The sequence below is a fragment of the Eptesicus fuscus genome, chromosome 22 (assembly GCF_027574615.1).
Source record: "Eptesicus fuscus isolate TK198812 chromosome 22, DD_ASM_mEF_20220401, whole genome shotgun sequence".
Classification (NCBI taxonomy): domain Eukaryota; kingdom Metazoa; phylum Chordata; class Mammalia; order Chiroptera; family Vespertilionidae; genus Eptesicus; species Eptesicus fuscus.
In genome coordinates this window covers 23,263,462-23,283,278 of record NC_072494.1, presented here as the reverse complement: position 1 = coordinate 23,283,278, position 19,817 = coordinate 23,263,462, and the positions used below count along the sequence as shown (strand labels likewise).

Sequence of the window (19,817 nt, the reverse complement as noted above, 5' to 3'; positions counted from 1 at the left end):
GAAGGAAACAAAAACATCTTTTTTTTTTTTATCAGTAGGAGAATTTCTATATTCTGAAACACTATGCTTCCTTGGCATTAGGAAAAATGCATCTTTTAATATTTCTGAAATAAGGACAGATATTTTTGATGTGAATATTTAACTATTAATGGAAAATTATTATTTCTCTCTCATGTGCTTATTTAATACTAGAGGCCTGGTGCACGAAATTCGTGCACGGGGGAGGGGGAGGCGGTGTGTGTCCCTTAGCCCAGCCTGCACCCTCTCCAATCTGGGACCCCTCAAGGGATGTCCGACTGCCCGTTTAGGGCAGTCGGACATCCCTCTCATAATACAGGACTGCTAGCTCCCAACTGCTCACCTGCCTGCCTTCCTGATTGCCCCTAACCGCTGCTGCCTGCCAGCCTGATCACCCCCTAACCACTCCCCTGCCAGCCTGATTGATGCCTAACTGCTCCCCTGCCAGCCTGTTTGCCCCTAACTGCCCTCCCCTAAAGGCCTGGTCACCCCTGAAGGCCTGGTCACCCCTAACTGCCCTCCCCTGCAGGCTTGATCCCTCCCAACTGCCCTCCCCTGCGGGCCATCTTGTGCTGGCCATCTTGTTTCCACATGGGGGCAGCCATCTTTGACCACATGGGGGCAGCCATCTTGTGTGTTGGAGTGATGGTCAATTTGCATATTACTCTTTTATTAGATAGGATTACTCTCCCTTCCAAACTCCCAAACATTTGATTTAAAAAAACCAACATTACACTGCCACAACTCTCCAAAGAGTGACAGAAAAAATTAAATATATAGAAAAACATCATGTTATCATCTAGATATTTGTTGATGTGGCTTACTTTTAGACTAAGAATGCATGTGAGTTTATTTATAAGCTAAATGAAAGTGAAGAGAAGCAAATACAAAGGATATATTAACTTCTATATACCAAATTATAGCTGCAATTGCATTTCTTACTGAATCCATTCCAGAAGTTCAAAGTAAGGCAAATTTTGCTGCTGAAAAGGAAAGCTGGCCTATAGGTATAAATATTTCATTTTCCAAACTTAGCATTCATGAAAAAGTAGCTAGTTACTGCAAATAGCATTCAAAAAGAATTTCAAAAAGAGAAAAGTAATGGAATCAAAGGTCAAACTAAGGAGTTGTGGATCCTAATCAAATTTTGCTACCCACTGCCTAGATACCCAGTTCTCTCTCAGGGCTTATTTCCTAATCTGCCAAATAAAAGATCTGAACCTTTTTAATGTATGCCTGTGTTTGTGTACACAGGGATCAGAGAAATTGAATTTGATTTTCCTAAGGTTCCTAAAAAGTCTATTAATATTTGATTAAATGATGCTTTGATATTCACAATGACAGCTAAATATAATAAATATAACATAAACAAAATTCTTAGTAGAGATCACCATAACACCTCTGTGTAGAAGTTATCCATAGACAAGCCCAATAGAACGTCTTCCTTTTTGAGCTACATTCACAATTTTACATATAAAGCAAAGTCATAAAGCATTACCAAAAGAGTATTTTCACCCTCTTTAAGTACTTACATAAGCAAATTTTAATTATTCAGATAATGTAATAATTCGATTACTTACCAGATTTAGTAGTTCTTTCTCTTCCACTTCTGTCACTTGATACTGTTCTTCGCTCTTTTTGCTCCATTTTGGGTGCAGGTCCCAGAATCTTCTTTACTAATTTCTGTCCATCTCGCCAAGAAGATGTGCTTATCAGATGACTGCTACCTAAAATATAAGCATTGAATTTAAAATTTAAATTTTAGTTGTAAAAAGTATATCTACTCAATCATACAGGTTTTCTAATATTCTTAATGCTTATCTTATGCCAAAGTCCAAAGATTTATAATCTACTTTTTAACCCTAAGTCTCCAAAATCAAAGAAGTCTGTTTAAATCTTGATGTACCCACACACAGTTAAGTATCAAATATTAATAATGATAACTGAAACCTCAAAAACTAGGTCACAGAATCCAACAATTTTTCCACAGAACAAAAATATGCGTTAACTATAAAAGTGTTTGGTATATCCACACTAGCACAGTATCTGGCACATGGTAAAATGTATGTTTGCTGAACTTAATCTAAGCACAGAAAAAAAATTTGAGTAAATATATAACATATAACAGTTAACTGTGATTACCTTTGGAGGTGATGATATTACAGGGAATTTCACATTAAATTTCACAGATATATACCAAAACTACACACTACATTTTTATGCGTAAAATAATGACATTAAACAAGTACTATTAACATTTTCAATTATCCCAATTATAAATGTTCATAAAAATAAAAGAATGTTCTAGTAAATACAGCTGTTTACCAGGAGAAAATCTTTTCATTTACTATTTTCAGATTGTAAAAAAATTAAAACTAGACCATCATCTCAAAATAGACAGTAACTTAAAAACAACAAATGATATAAAAGACTGTTTATAAAATAGGAACCATAAAAAATAAGCATGAAATATATATATTTAAATGCAAAGTAATATAAGAAATGGAATAAAAATAATAAAATAGTCCTTTAAACCTAATTAAATTAGAAAAATGATTTCTACATTCATAGTCATTGCTGGTAGAATTATAATAAAATCATTCTAGTTATGCATTGCTTGTTGAAATATAAGTGGGTATAAAACATATATATATATATAAGTGGGTACAGTTTCTTTTTAAAAAACACACAATAGCCCTAGCTGGTTTGGCTCAGTGGATAGAGCATCAGCCTGTGCACTGAAGGGTCCCAGGTTCAATTCCGGTCAAGAGCACATGCCTGGGTTGTGGGCTCAATCCTTGCTGCGAGGCGTGTAGAAGGCAGCCGATCAATGATTCTCTCTCATCACTGATGTTTCTATCTGTCTCTCCCTCTCCCTTCCTCTCTGAAATCAATAAAAATACATATTAAAACAAACACACACACACAGAGACAGACACACACACACACACACACACAACAAACAGTATTATGTGTCAGGGGCCCCAAAAGTGCTCATTCACCTTGATCAAATAATGTAAATAATAGCATGATATCTAGTAAAAATAATACAAAAGAAAGAAAAAAACAAATGAAAATGTTCATTGTATTATCCTATATAATAAGAGAGAAATATGCTAATTATCTGTTATGCCCTGAGGTGTAACAACCAACCGGTAATGACCGGATCACGGATCTGCAGGAGGGTGGGGCAGCAAACTACAAGTGGGCGGCGGAAAGCTACAGGACGGGGCAGGGCAGCAAGCAAGCGGGAGGCGGAGAGCTACAGGAGGGAGTGAGCTACAGGAGGGGGCAGGGCAGCAAGCTAGGAGGGGAGGCGGAGGGGGAGCTACAGGAGGGCAGGGCAGCGGGCAGAGAGCTACAGGAGGGTGGCAGTGACCTACTGGCACACAGATTTGTGTGCAGAGCTACTAGTTATTATATAAGAATTAACCTAAATATTGAAGAATGGTGAATGGTTAATTAAACTAGATTTCTACTAGATAGAGTACTACGTGGACATTTCAAATCACAATTTCCATAAGATATAACAAAAATGTTCTATAGAAAGCTTCTAAGAGAAAAAGATAAAATTTTATATATGCTATGACTACAATCACATATTATTATGATATTAAAACTATTGTAAGGCCCTGGCTTGTTTGGCTCAGTGGATAGAGCGTCGGCCTGTAGACCAAAGGGTCCCGGGTTCAATTCCAGTCAAGGGCACATGCCCAGGGTTGCGGGCTGGATCCCCAATAGGGGGCGTGCAGGATGCAGCCAATGATTCTCTCTCATCATGGATGTTTCTCTCTCTCTCTTCCTCTCCCTTCCTCTCTGAAATCAATAAATATATATTAAAAAAAAAAACTATTGTAAGGAAGTACACAAAATAATACTAGTACTTTATTTAACTAAGGGTAGTGTTTTTCTGTGTTTTCTTCTATTTTTCAAGCTTTCTGTGACGCTATTTTAATTGTATCTATATATATAAAAGCCTAAGGGACCAAACAACCAATCACTATGATGCGCACTGACCACCAAGGGGCAGATGCTCAACCAAGTAAGTAAAAATACTAGTAGGCTCTATCCAGATTGCCAGATTTATGTGGGAGCACCATTTGGGAGGGAGAGTAATATTAAATAAGCACATTTAAGCAGGAGCGCCATTCAGCTGACTGACCCGTCCCGGTGGCCCACCAGCTCAGCGGCAGCCACTCCCTCCCTCAATAGTTCCCAGGTCCTATCTCTGGAGAACAGGCCAGGCCCAATCCTGACAGCGCTGCCAGCCTCCTGGAAGGCAGCCTCGGGCATCACAGCTGCTTTCCTTCCTTAGATGCTCCACAAGGAAGAAACAATATAAAAGCGGCTGCCAGGTGGCTCCCAACAACCAGCGCAAAAGTCAGCAGGACAGATCTGGATCTCAGGCTGCCAAGAGCATCCCACTGCCCGCCCGGATGACCAATTGCATCTTGGCCCCCCTCACCTCCCTCCAGATGGGCACCAGATGCAGGGCTTATGGCCGCTGCAGCGACGCAAGCCTCTCCTGATCGGGACTGACTGGGCGCGAGTCGGAGGTAGGCGCAGTGGGGCCAGGATGAGTGGGAGCGGCAGGCAGGAGCAGCAGGTAGCATTGGACTGTGTGTTTCGGCCAGATTCCCGAAGGCCAACCCCAAGGAACCCCACCCGTGTACAAATTCGTGCACCAGGCCTCTAGTTTATAATAAAAGACATTCCGTTTAGAGTTTCTTTAAATGGGACTTTAATTTAAAAGTTTAAATGCAAGTATAGTTTTAATGAAAACATCTATTATGAAGAAACATGAATTATAAATGTGTGCTATTTATTTTAGAAAAAAATGTTTTTGCAACTTGTTATTAACCTTAAACAGTCTATCTAAAATATTTAAAAGATTTTACATCTATTGCTCAATTTAGTTATAAAAAACTTTATGCTTTTAAGCAAAATGAGAGAACAGGCCTCCCTTCAATTTCAGCTTAATTTTCTGAATCAAAAACAAGCAACCATAAATATACTGGAGGTTATTTATAAATGTTGGCTTCTGAATATCTTCATTGGTTATTTCTGAATTCTGGCTTTCTGGAATAGTCTCATGCAGTCACTGGTAGAAAAAGAGGACTTTCACTATAGATAAACTATTAATACAGCTTTTGCACATTTAATGACTCTGTCTCAGTTACTGCCCCAGTGCACACATAGGAATTAGCCTACCACAAACTGGAAAAATATAATCCAAGATCAGTGTTCAAAAGTTATAGTAGTTCCAGTGTTTCATTTCAAACTATGCCCCTGATAACAGTATTACATAATATCTCATGAAAAATAGCATGCCTTATTTTTTTTTTTTTATTGATTTCAGAAAGGGAGAGAGAGAAACATCAATGATGAGAGAATCATTGGTCAGCTGCCTCCTGCACGCCTATTACAGGGGATTGAGTCCACAACCCAGGCATGTGCCCTTGACTGAAATCAAACCCGGGATCCTTCAGTCTGCAGGCTGACACTCTATCCACTGAGCCAAACCAGCTATGTTCATGCACCTTGTTTTTTTAATTTAAGAATTAGTTTAGTTTACATTCAGATAATTCATGCTCCCATAAAAAAATTTTTTATTTGTATACAGTGAGGGTCATTCTCTTCTGACAGATAGAGTTAACAATGGGTGTCACAAAATATGTTATTTGCCACTCTATTAATTAGTCTATGACCAGAAATAAAGTGCCTGGTCAAAACCCTGTGCCCCATCACTCCTGCTCTTTGTTCCCACAGATCTTGCACACCCCCTATCATACATTCATCACACTTTATTCTAACTATGTATTACCGTTTTCCTGACAAGATTATAAGCTTCAGGAGAGCAGGGACTATGTGCATCTTGCTTACAACTGTACTGCCTAAGCAAGTATAGCACAATACTCACATATAGCAAGTGCTCAAAAATATATGCATAATGAATGAATGATTGATTCAAAATGTCTCCAAGCTGAAAGTGACAAGCTCCCAACTTTCTCCACTCTCCCTTGGCCCAAATTACTCAGTGACATAAATAGCCATTTTCAGTATAATCAGAAATAATAATAATAATTAATAGAATTATTCCTAACATTTGAGTGCTTACCATACATATGCAAAGTACTACATTGAGTCCTTTTAGGCATTATTTTAGTTCTGACAACAACTCCGTGAAAAGTACTACTTCCTTCTCATTTTACATATGGGAAAAATGAAGGACACTAAAATTAACTCATTTACCAAAGGACCAAAGCTAGGTTATAAATCTGGGCAATATGGATAGAGCCTAAAATGTTGATCACTATGGAATTAGGGAATTCTCTTTTTCACAGTATTGATCAACTCAGAGCCCAGCCTGACCACTACAGGCATGGACTGCCATACTTTCCTTAGTGACAGTCCCCATATATAAAATTTTTTTATATAGAAAGCCATCCCTTTCTATATAAAAGTTCACTGCATAAAAATCATTACCTTTCATCTGATTAATTTCTATTATAAATAACTGAAAAAAATTTAGGGGAGTGATAGATGTGTTTAGTATCACGGTGAACATGTGGCTTCATGGGTATAGACATACTAGTATATGATAACTTATCAAACTATACATTCTAAATACATGTAGGCTATGCTATGCCAATCAAATACACACACACAAAATAATCTATATATATAAAAGCCTAAGCAACCATTTGACTGTTCGACCCGTAGCTATGATGTGCACTGACCACCAGGGGGCAGACACTCCGACTGGTAGGTTCGCTTGCTGTTGGGGTCTGGCCAATCGAGACTGGGCAAGATGGACAGGACATGCCCTAGAGTCCTCCCATGGTCCCTCCCCAGCTCTGATCGTGCACTGGTGGGGTCCCAGACTGTGAGAGGGCGCAGGCCAGGCCAAGGGATCCCACCAGTGCACAAATCCGTGCACCGGGCCTCTAGTGATATATAAACTGTATTCCATTTTTATATGTGCCAAACAATGAGAATATCTGGTTAACAAACATTTATTTCCATGTAGATACCATTTCAGTAATATCTAACTTTAGGAGGTACATGATATTGAGAAAACTAACCTGTTTTGCATTCTGGACTTGAAAACTGTGCTACCTTTTGGACTTTTCGTACTGGCTTGACCACTTTCTTCTCTTTACTTTTTTCAGCAGGTTTCTCTTTCATAGAGATGTCTTCTGAAAATCAGAAACATTTACAGCAAATATTACAATTATTTCTACCCACCTACTCGTCCTCCCCCCAGTATGAAAAATCAATATAAACTATATAACTCTCCACTAAGGCTATTGCAATGACCCATAAGCTACCAATGCCAATTCCTCTTATGGAAAGGTCTAAGGATTACCACTACTCCGCCGTTAGGTTCCAAATCTTTGTATTTATTTTTTTCAGCAAATACTTGGAAATGTAACTCAATTCCACAAACTGGAAGAAACTTCAACAGTAATGCTTTCCAGCCCAGGTTCCACAGCATTTATAGAATCTCAAGAGATAAGCACTTTCTGAGATTCCAATTTCGTTTAAAAATTCCTATGTAACTGAGATATTAATGAACTTCTGGAATAAAACTTCATAAAATACTTTTTTTTTATTGATTTTTTACAGAGAGGAAGGGAGAGGGACAGAGAGCCAGAAACATCAATAAGAGAGAAACATCAACCAGCTGCCTCCTGCACACCTCCCACTGGGGATGTGCCCGCAACCAATGTACATGCCCTTGACTGGAATCGAACCTGGGACCCTTCAGTCCACAGGCCGACGCTCTATCCACTGAGCCAAATCGGTTTCGGCAAAATACTTAATATTCCTAAATTAGGCCCTTTTATAGTTATGTTAGTGAAATATGTCAAGTATTTCACATACAAATTACTACTCACTAATTTTTTCAATTCTAATCTGGGAATATATACAGGGGTGGGCAAAAGTAGTTTTATATAGTACAAATAAATAATACAATAATTAATAAATAATACAGGAATAAACTCTGTTTCACGTATTCACAACTATAAACCTATTTTTGCTCACGTGTGTGTGTGTGTGTGTGTGTGTGAATTAACCTCCATTACAAATAAATAAATAAATATACTTTAAAATAGAGAGAGAGAGCTCTGCATTCTGGGCAAAGTGGAAGTAAGTATGAGTCAAAGGCAGGAGCATACCAAAAGTCTAAGAAACAGCAGGAGGCCAGTTTGCATGAAGTGAAGAAAGAGAAAAGTTGCAATAATTTGGGGAAAGACATAACTGATCATGTAGGGCTTTATAGGTCATTTTAAGAACTTCAGGTTTCACTCAAGAATGAGATGGAAAGGGTTTGGAAGATTTTGAGCAAAGGATTGATATAATCTCAATTAAATTTTAGCAAGCTTACTCTAACAGCTGTGATGAGAACAGACTCAGATGAAAGGCAGAAGCAGGGACACCAGTTAGAAGGCAACTGCAGTAATCAAGGCAAGAGACTGATGGTGGCTTAGAGCTAGGTGGTAGTGACAGAGGCAGGTTAAGCGGTTTTATTTTAGATACATTTCAGATAATATTAGACATAAGTTATGAGGGAAATATGGGGGCCAAGGGGCCTAAACAATGAAAAGAATAGGATTATCTGAGGTGGAGAGACTACCAGAGGAATAGGTTTAAGGGGTGTACAGTGGCCCCATTTAGTTAGCTCCATTTTAGATATATTAAGCTTAAGAAATCTATTATATATCCCAAAGAAGATGTGGCGTTAGCAGCTGGATGTAAGAGTCTGAGTTCAGAGGAGACGTTTGGAACAGAGACATAAATTTAGAATCATCATCAACAATAAATATTTAAAGCCCTGAGACAAGTTCATGTGCATGTAGATATATAAAAGTTTAAAGAGAAGGGGAAAGGAGGAGAGGGGAGGGGAGGGGAGGGGAGGGGAGGGGGACAGATCCAAATACTAAGAATGGGACATGCCAATTTTTAGAGATCAGAAAAAAACTGAAAAGGAGCAATCAGACTGAGGAGGAAAACCAAACATTTATGGTATCCTAAATGTCCAGTGAAGAGTTTTAAAAGAGTTTCAATCATGTCCAATGTTGTGAGAAATCAAGATGACAAATCTAAATTAAACTCTGGATTTAGCAATGTGGAAGTAGCTGATGATCTTGATAAGAGTAGTTTACAGAAAAGTAGGAGCAAAAACCTAATAGAAAGGATTTGAGAGTGAAAGGAAGGAGAAAAATTGGAGACAATGAGTATAGGGCAACTTTCTTAAGTTTTGCTGTAAACAGGAGACAAACAGGGCAGCAGTTGAAGACAGGGCCAAAAGAGGGGTTCTTTTATGATGGCTGAGAGAATAGCATGTTATCAAATAGTAAGTATGTTGAAAGGCATGACCTCGCAGAGGGGGAAAACCTAATGATGTAAAAGAAAGGAAACTGGGCTAAAGTAATGTTCTTAAATACACAAGAGCAAATGGAATCTAAAATACAAGTGGATGGGTTGGTCAGCTAAGAGCACAGAGTTCATCTACCATAACAAGAGTATAACAGACAAACCTCTTTAAGAGTTCTTTGACCTACAGCATTCTAATTATCTATAATGATACTGTCCTGTGAGGTATAGTGTTCTTATCCCTATTTTACAGATGAGAAAACCAAGGAAGAGAGGTTATGTAACATAGGCAGTATACACAGCCAATCTAATAAGTGGCAGAGCCTGAACTTGAACCCTTTCAAGCGGATTCCAAAATCTTTGCTCTTAACTATTACATTACTAGAGGCCCGGTGCACGAAATTTGTGCATGGGTAGGGTCCCTAGGCCTGGCCAGCGATCAGGGCTGATCAGGTTCCCCGCCTCCCCACCTCCTCTTTCCCTCACTCCCTCAGTGCCCTGCCACTGGTTGCTGGCCACGTTCCGCGCTGCTCCCTGGTGGTCAGCACACATCAGAGAGCGATCAAACTACCATTCTCCCAGTTGAACTCCTGAGGGGACACTTTGCATTTTAGCCTTTTATATACAGACTAGAAGCCTGGTGCATGAAATTCGTGCATGGGGGGTAGGGGGGTGTCCCTCAGCCCGGCCTGCTCCCTCTCCAATCTGGGACCCCTGTGGGATCGGGCCTAAACTGGCAGATGGACATCCCTCTCGCAATCTGGGACCGCTGGCTCCTAACTGCTCACCTGCCTGCCTGCCTGCCTGATCGCCCCTAACCACTCTGCCTGCCAGCCTGCTCACCCCCAACTGCCTCCCTCCATTCCCCTGATGGCCTTCTCGCCCCCAACTGCCTTCCCCTGCGGGGCTGAGGGGCCTGGGGGACTGAGGCTGGATGAGGTGGGGCTGAGGGGACTAGGAGCCGCCATCTTGTGGCTGTGTGCACCACCATCTTATGAGGGTGTGATGGTCAATTAGCATATTCCCTCTTTATTAGATAGGATACTTTTTCTCCACAAAAGAAAAGAATTTCTGAATACACTGCTCTAAAATTAACAGTAGGAAAACTGGACTAAACACTTAAATGCCACCAAATTTATTAGAAGGAACTCTATGAAGGATTACTAGAAACATCTCTGGCTTTATAGTCAGAGATGGCTTTGAATCTTGAATTCAATTCTTTTTTCTATTGTTGACACTATTATAGATGTCCCCATTTCCCTGTCTTTATCCCCTTCCACCCAGCACCCAGCACCCCTGGCTTTAACCCTTTGTACTCGCTTGCTTTTTTCTCGATTCCTTTATTCTACTCGGGATTTAATTTTTTAAATACCCCAGAGTTTACAAAGCGCGGCAGTAGAATAAAAAACTGCAGTTTCTTTTCATACAAACTTATTTGGATTTTTTTATATTTCAAATTATTGATACATTCAAAGAGTATAAAAAGAGCTGCTACCGATGCTAACCGTGTCAAGTCACACTCGACATCCGAGTGCAAAAGGTTAATTCTTAACCACTCTATGAAACCTTGGGAAAATTACTCTTTGAGCCTCTATTTCCTCAACTGTAAAAAACACAGAATACTAAATACTAGCATCTTGTCCAAAATCATACTAGGTGTTCAATACTTAATAACATTACGAGTATGACCTTCCTATTTCCCTCTTCCTGTCTTTCAGAAGTACCTCGTATTTCCAATCCTCTAACATTATTCCCTTCCTATAAGGTTCATTTTTCTTCCTGCATTTTGCCCTCATGTTAGTATCTTCTTAACTGCTGCCTGCCGATCACTCACTGACCATTTCAAAGATCTCAAGAGATCTAGTAGAAGAAATAAACTTCAACTAGACTGCTGTATTTTCTTCAAACAGGCCCTACTCTCCAAGTCCCTCAGTTTAAAAATAGCCTTGCTTCGGTCACATCAGCCTTGTATGCTAATTTTAACCCTGGAGCAGAGCCTAGAGGCTAAGAAAGCCTTATGACTAAAACCACTACCACTTTAGTATACCATGTAGTTAGAAAAGGGAAATATCTTTAGCTTGGTGACCATTTTTATGTTTAAATATTTTAAGTTAGATAGCATGCATGATATAACACTAAAAATCTTAGAAAGCTCTACTCTCACCTGCAAAGTGAAGTGCTAAGTCTCGATACAGTTCTCTACTCATGTTTTGAAACTCAGCCTCTTGCCACACTTTGCCATCAGGTGTTCGAATCTTGGTCTCTGAAGGATTGAAGCCTATTACATATCAACACACAGAACATTCTTATCAAAGTTGCTTTGTAAGTTTTGTTCGTTATACTCTTTTTTTAAATAAGACAGCATTAATATACTTTAAATTCACTCTTTTAAAGTGTACATCTCAGTGGTTTGCAGTATATTTACAAAGTTATACAACTATCACCATCTAATTCCCAAGCACTTCATCTCCCTGAAAAGAAACCTTATACACATTAACAGTAGCCCCACACACAACTGTCTCTGTTCCCTGGCAACTGTTCATCTACTTTGTATCTTTATGGATGTGCCTATTCTGGACATTTCATATAAATAGAATCATACAATATGTAGTTTTGTGTCTGGCTTCTTCACTTAGCATAATGTTTTTAATATTTATCCACTGTATAACATGTATCAAAACTTTATTCCTTTTTATTGTCAAATGATATTTCAATGTATGGATATACCAACATTTGTTATCTACTCATCAGCTGATGGACATTCATCAGCTGATGGACATTCTATTTTTTGGCTACTATTAATGCCACTGCAATGAACATTTGTGTACAAGTTTTTATGTGGACATATGTTTTCAATTCCCATGGGTATTATACCTAGAAGTGGAATAGCTGGGTCATATAGTAACTCTATATTTAACTTTTTGAGTAACTGCTAAACTGCTTTCTAAAATAGCTGTACTATTTTACATCCTCACCAGCAATGTATGAGGTTTCCAATTTCTCCACATCCTCACCAATACTAGTTATTGTCTGTCTTTTTTATTACAGTCACCCTAGTAGACGTGAAATAGTATCTGAAGTATGGTTTTGATTTGCATTTCCCTAATAACTAATAATGCTGAGCAACTTTATAAGGTTTATGAGAGGAATGCATAATTAGCTAACACATAATGTGTTGACAAATACTATTTGGAAAAAGTAAGCTTCAGGGAGATAAAGCAATATATATTTCTTCAAAAAGATTAGAAGTGGCTCTAGCTGCTTTGGCTCAGTGGATAGAGCGTTGGACTGTGGACTGAAGGGTCCCGGGTTCGATTCCAGTCAAGGGGATATGCCCAGGTTGTGGGCTCGATCCCCAGTTGAGGGCATGCAGGAGGCAGCCGGTCAATGGTTCTCTCTCATCACTGACGTTTCTATCTTTCTCTCCCTCTCCCTTCCTCTCTAAAATCAATAAAAATATATTTTAAAAAAGACTAGAAGTGGAGAAATACTAAAATAAATAAAAAATGTCAATCATAAATTATAAGTATCAGAGATTTAAACTATCCTTCTCAAGACTGACGGAGAGACTACACTACTTATTCTTTTTTTTGACAATAGGCATTAGTTGCTAATATCTGTCAGACTTTGCCTATGACTGAACTAACTTCTAGAATAAACAAACTTTAAATGTATAATATGCATTTAATGGGTTTGATATAAATGTTGCAAAAGTTTTGGATAGTGACTCCCTATCTCAGAACCAACAAGCACATTTTGACCCCTCCATTTGCTATTTGCTCTGTCAACAGTGTGGACAATTACTACATGGTACACAAATAACTAAAAGGTATAAAAGAATTTTATTAATAATACATTAGACCAATCATGGATAACAGAGCAATTTTTTTCAGGATTCTAAAGAGAACTACTCACAATTTTAATCACAAATTAACTAGAATAAAATGTAAATTACCTGTTTTTTAAAATCTAATTCACAATGAATGTCATTAGCAAAACAAAATAAACAACAAAACAAAACTGGTACTTCGTCTAAATGTACACAGCAAAATTTGTTCTGCAGAAAAAAATGACTAAAGACACTTTAGGACTATAAAAAATTACAAAAGTGGTCACAGAAAAATTGGATTTAGTAGAAAAATACAAAACAAATTTGAGTAGAGCAAAAACTGTCCTAGTTTGTTAATAACTTAAAATTAACAGAAGAAACAAATCTTGACAATATTTTGATCTTCATACATTTATCTAGAAAAACTGAACTTGGAAAAATATCCACAAAAGAAAAGTTACAATGGCAGACATTTTCATGACAAAAGTCTAACACAGACTAACCTGATCAATGGATTAACTCTGTAATAAAAACTTTACATGACCCTATGAAAATAATTTCAGAAACATAAAAATACAAACTTCTTAAAACCACTATATATAAAAACCTGAGCTGGCTAAAAACAGGCATTCTCTCTGATAGAGTTATACCAACTCTATCAATGTTGGTATAAATGTGATTTTAATATTTGTTTTCTTAAACACAGGGGAAAAAACTCGTGTCAAAACTTGAAAGTTAAAACAACAGGAATCAAATGTTAGTGCCAAAATATTCTGTAACTAAATATTAACTCAAACTGACTGAACTGTTCTTTAAGTATTACTTGTGAAAGAATTCCTAATAATCTAAATACAATGGCAGAATAAGAGAAATATTCTTTCAGTTCTCTGAAAATGTACTAGTTCTTATCTCCTCTTTTTTCAACTTATTAAATGTTCATATTGTGGTCCTGATGGACTTATTAAAGATTCCAATTCTGGACTCTATCCCCAGAAGTTCTGATTTAGGTCCAGTGTAGGATCCAGAAACCTGCGTTTTAACTTGCACCTTGAATTAATTTCTTATGTGTTTGATTTGAGAATCACAACCTGTTTTAAAGATGATCATCTCTACTCAAATACATCCTGGGGAGATAGAGGGATAAGGAGGCAGAAAGAGAAAGATACAAGGACTGATTACAAACCTTTATATGCTGGAGCAGGTGGTGCTGTTGCCACTTTCCTGACTTTTGCTGTCACTGAGCTATCAACATTAACAACCATTACTGGGTGGTCAATATGACCCTGATTCTGGCCCCGGCCATTTATTTCTTCTGAGTGTTCCCACTGCTTCCTAATCCGCTCCTTGAGTTTCTCCAGTTTGACATCATGTTGTCGCCGCTTTAAGATATCTAATCTTTGGGAATTAGAAGTACTCGTAGAAGAGGGAGAAGAGTCAGTTAGTCGTAACACTTTGGGATCAATATCATGGCCTGTGTTATTGCCAGGAGTCTTCAAATTGTTCTCATTTCCCTTTGTTCTATTAGGCTTTTCTTCCTCAGTTCTCATTGGAGCTGCCATCTTAATCAAACTTTCAGAATTTTGCAGTGCATCAATTGCTGGTCGATCATTTAAAAACCTAACAACAGTATCATTCATGACAGATGATTGGGAACTCTCAAAATCACGGCAATGTGTATTCCGTTCTTCTCGACTGCTTACCATCCGGTTCCCATTTTCAGGCTTTTCTCCATTAACATCCACACAATATACATGCTTTGACTCTAAAGGATTGGGACTTATATTGGAAGGTGTGCCATGAACTTCCCTATTATTAAAAAATAATAATTAGTTTTAAATAAAAAGTACAAAAACCAGTCAAACTGAAACCAGTCTTACAAATGGAGAACTCCAAACTAAAATTAGAGAACAAAAGATACCCAGAAATTCCAGTAGGTTAAAACTAATAAAATAACTATTACTAACATTAAGATTCAATGAACTCTCTATCAGGTTCTAAATCATAATGTACACATTATAAAATAAGAAAAATACAAAAGGTGTGTGGAGAGATTTCTTTAAGAATGCCAGAAAATAGTATTATAATCTGATTTTGGATATTCACTTGACACCTTTTACCAAAATGTGTATTTTACTCCTTTATGAAATCTTAAGTACTAGGAAAAAAGTTCTCAAATACTGGTATTTCATGTGTATAACTTCTAAATAACACACCAAATTAACAAATAAATTGGGAGCAGAAATAAAGTAAAAGTACAATAAATATTTTCCTTCAAATAAATATGGTTAGTAAAGTCAAACCTCTCTGAACCGCAGACTACTCTTTTGGCAGCTTCAAACTATGTAAAGCATATCGAGAAACTCTGGGGTAAGCAAGAAGACTAGACATAGCCAAAGTACATATCACAAAGTCCACATTCTCTATTCATAAAAACACCAGCACAAGTCTTCCTTCAGAGACTATTTTTATTTTATGCATCATTCTAATAAGTTATATTTTAGGAACAGAAACAGTTTATTAAAAGGGAAGTTAATGAAGACAAAAAGGCCTCAGCAGCAAGAACACATGAATCATGAAAAAACACCCAACAAAATTATAAAAGCACACATAACAACAACCTGGACATGCAATGTCTGAAAAAGTAGACATCTGCCGCCTGTGGCTATTGAGCACTTGAAACGTGGCTCGTCCAAATTGGGATGTGCTATAATATAAATCATATGAATTCAAAAGATTTAAAGCATTAACAAAAGAATGATACATGTGTGTATGTAACTACTAAAAAATGTTTAGATTACACATGTGGCCGCATTAATGGGATTATTGTATAGCACTGAAGTTTCACTTAAAGGCTTAAAACTGCTACAAAAAGTCTTACAGCCATGACTATTATAGCATAATATGATACTTAGATCTATTATGAATATTTGAGTATTGTGTTTATCTAAGGAGATAGTCTATAGCTTTCATCAGATTCTCATTGAGGTCCATGACCCAAAAAACATTAGACCCTGTTCTGAATGGTTGATTATTAAATTAGATGGGGGCTGAGAACTGAGTCCTGCAGCTTCCGCTAGATATCATCACTAACTGCAATTATTTTCACTATCTTAACCAGACTGTAACAATTCACAGTTAAAATGATTTAGGTCTAAAATTAGCACATGTGGAGAATAGAATAAAGCATTAAAAATAAATTAAAAAACGTTATATACCATGCTTCAATTTTAAAAAGGGAAGGACACTGAAAAGAAAGAAGGGCAGGAGGAATTAATTCACTAACTAAATATTTGCTAAATACATATAAGGGTATTCACGATACAATTTTTTCTACATTTCTATAAATATGAAAATTTTCATAATAAAATGTTGGGAAAATATTTATGGAATACTTAGTAAATGATAAGCTTTAAGACAGGGCTTTGAGAATAAGACAGGTTGACAGCCTTATATAAACTAATGCAATGGGTCGATATAGAAACAAAATATAATGCAATATGAAAATGCTCTAGTGAAGGAAGTTATATAGTACTGTGGCAGCACAGAAGAAGGGTTAAACAGGCTGGGGGAATGAAGTGGGGTAGAAACAGACCTCATGATGTTTCAGACAGATGGTGATAAAAGATGAATTTGAAGTGATAAATGTAGTTGAGTTGGCCAGGTGAAGGGCGTTCTACTCACAGCTAGCTTATAGGCATTATTTTCTTAAAAGATGCATAATTTACACAATTTTAAATATTAAGTAGTATTCTTAGCAGAAAAAACATTAGAATCTATATAAAGAGTCAGTAATTTAGTTTCAATTCTGATAGTTATTACGTTTCTAGGCAAGTTGCTTAATATTTTTGTGGTTAAAGATTCTGAACTCTGATTATTTTTCAAAATTTCCTTTCTCTTTTTTCTAAACTATGAACTTTTACCCAGATTAAGTCCATGGCCTTCTCTTTACATTTCTTTCACCAATTTGATTATTACAACACTAGTGACAACTCCCAAATTTATATTCCCAACCCTGACCTTTCTGCACACGTTCCTATACAAATTTTCAAGTGCCTACTAAATATTTTCACCTAGACATTCCAAAATTGCATCAAATTGAACTACTGAAAATGAAACTCATAATCCACCTCCATCTCCCAAATTCTTTCTCTCAAATTTAAGAGTACAAACATATACCCATTACTATCAAGCAGCATCATGAAACTCCTTGATTTATTGATTGGCACTTTAAAATACTAAAAGTGCTTATAAATGCAACAAAGAAATATAAGGGTTAGTGTTTATTACTTATTACTATTTGCTATACTAACAGCACAAACACATTTATATCATTAGTAAAATGTCCCTCAAAGACAAAATTTGATAATTTTATCTGTTGAATATCCTAAATTATCACCTAACCAAAAACACAAAAAGCATTTTATATCATCCACACTATCAAAATTCATTAATTAAACTTGAACATCTAACTAAATAAGTTGCTGAAAGGAGCCACTGGCAAAAGGTAAAACAATAAACCAACCCACATTCTCAAGAAGAAATTTTAGGTAACTGATTAATGCTATCAAAAAAAGAAGAAAACTACGCTATACAAAGTTCATTATGTATAATTTCCCATATGAGATATTAAGGGGAGGAAAGAACCATACTTCCTGAGTAATTTGTCTGTAGAAAACATACTTATTGCAATGGTGGTAGCAGCCTGGAACAAATATTACTACTTCTTCCCTCCCCAAATATTTAATCAGTAAATGTAGAAAGTCAGTATTTCATAATATAAAAGACGTTTGCTATATTTTTTTTTTGAAAAATGAAAAGGTAATAATACTAGAGCCAGAGTGCTATGAAAAAGTCAGAAAATAAACTATAATCTTACTGTAAATATTACAGGATAGCCCTATTTGGTAACTTTTTAAGAAAAACAACACTAACCTGTAAGAAGCCAAAGGTTCACGGAATTCCACACGATTATTTTTCTTTACATTACTTTCCAGGGTGGTAACTCTGAGAGGACTACGAGATTTCTCTTTCCGTGATTTAGAAGATTTGGAGGTTGGAGCATTAAGCCAAGAATCATCCAGGTATCTACCATCTGGAGAGGAAAAAAATCTGTGAGAACATATGATATAATATACTACTGTCTCTGAATCTGGCAAGGATCTAAGAAAATAACTTAGGTATCATTTATTTCTGAGATCTCTAGTTGGATATTACATAAGTAGATGGAAAAAACTCAGGCTATTTAAATTATTACAGTAACTTATAGAGAAAGTTTACAGTAATTTATAAAGAAAGATTACATTCTGTGCAAACAATGCAAAATAAAATTCAACATATAAAATTTCTTTTTGTCAAAGGCTCTCACTCACTTAAAAAAGGAAATATCAGATAAAACCTAAAAGATTCACAGATTTTTTTTTTAAAAATCACAATTTCAGTGGAAAGTACTAACCTGCATGTTTTAGCCCACTGATTAGGAAACCAAAGAATTAAATACATGAAAAATAAACAAAAAAAATATTGGCATTGTGTGAATTTATGATAGTACCTATAAGATAGATATTCCATTTATGATTTTAAACTCCAACAAAAGATATAAATCTTATTAAGCCAACTAAATTTCAAAGCGACATAAAGACCTGTCAATTTCTTTTTTTAAAAAGACATATAACCCCAAAGGCTCAAAATCAAATTCTCACCACTAAAAACAATGAAAGTTCACTGTCAAAGGTGATGCAGTGGTGCTTCAGTCCCTAATTAATCGGTGAGGAAAAAAGCACCTACAGTCACTAAATTTGAGGCTGCTTCATACCTATTTAATACCAAAGGAAAAATGAAGAGGTATATAGTCTCTGACGAGGGAGCAAGCAAATACATGAGACTATAAGAAGAAATTAAACTGAATCAAAACCAACAGAAAAATTTTATATTAAACATATCCAGTAACTTCATACATACCTTTTCTACTTATTTTTCGGGTAGCACTTGCCGAAGATTTCTTGGTATCCATGACAGAATCAAACATAGCTGTACTTGTAGGGGTTACTTCTAATTTGTTTTCAATGTGCCTCAGCTAAAGTGAAATACCATTACAACAAATAGGTTAATTCTGTAAATAGCCAACTACTATCAAATTACAGAGTTATTTAAAGCTATATTGCCCAATACCTTTCTCCAAAGTAGGAAAAAAACCTCAGGAGTATTTTACTTTAATGAACAAAAATATAGTGTTTTCATTATTTACTACTTCAGCTATACTAACAATTGGCACAATGCTGCCCAAATTTAGACAAGAAAACCAAAAAGATTCTGAGGTATATCAAAGACTTTCTATTTGTCTTGACCTATTTTTTAATTCTTTTTTTATTAAAGCAGTAAAAATTGTCTGACATTATATGCGGCATATCATTATGCATAGATCTTGTGCATGTTACATGCAAAAAATTAGGAAAGAATAATTCAGCCATACTAAAACTTAAGAGTACTATTCAAACAGCCACAACTTTTTATAGTCTTTTGTCTGTAAAATAAGTTTCACAATAAGGATAAAAATAACAAGATAAAACTCGGGTTTCCATACAATTTACAA

General features: G+C 36.4%; 1 protein-coding gene across 4 annotated transcripts in view; it reads right to left on the bottom strand.

Moving 5' to 3' along the window:
- CEP350 (centrosomal protein 350) overlaps nt 1–19,817 on the bottom strand; it is a 119,508-nt gene that overhangs the window by 79,377 nt on the left and 20,314 nt on the right. For all 4 annotated transcript variants that reach the window (XM_008145908.3, XM_054712289.1, XM_054712290.1 and 1 more), the window contains exons 4-9: nt 19,187–19,301; nt 18,161–18,320; nt 14,412–15,034; nt 11,564–11,677; nt 7,104–7,217; nt 1,599–1,745 (exon numbers count right to left, since the gene is read on the bottom strand). In XM_008145908.3, the coding sequence (XP_008144130.2) occupies nt 1,599–1,745; nt 7,104–7,217; nt 11,564–11,677; nt 14,412–15,034; nt 18,161–18,320; nt 19,187–19,301 (1,273 nt within the window). The remainder of the gene's footprint in view (nt 1–1,598; nt 1,746–7,103; nt 7,218–11,563; nt 11,678–14,411; nt 15,035–18,160; nt 18,321–19,186; nt 19,302–19,817) is intronic.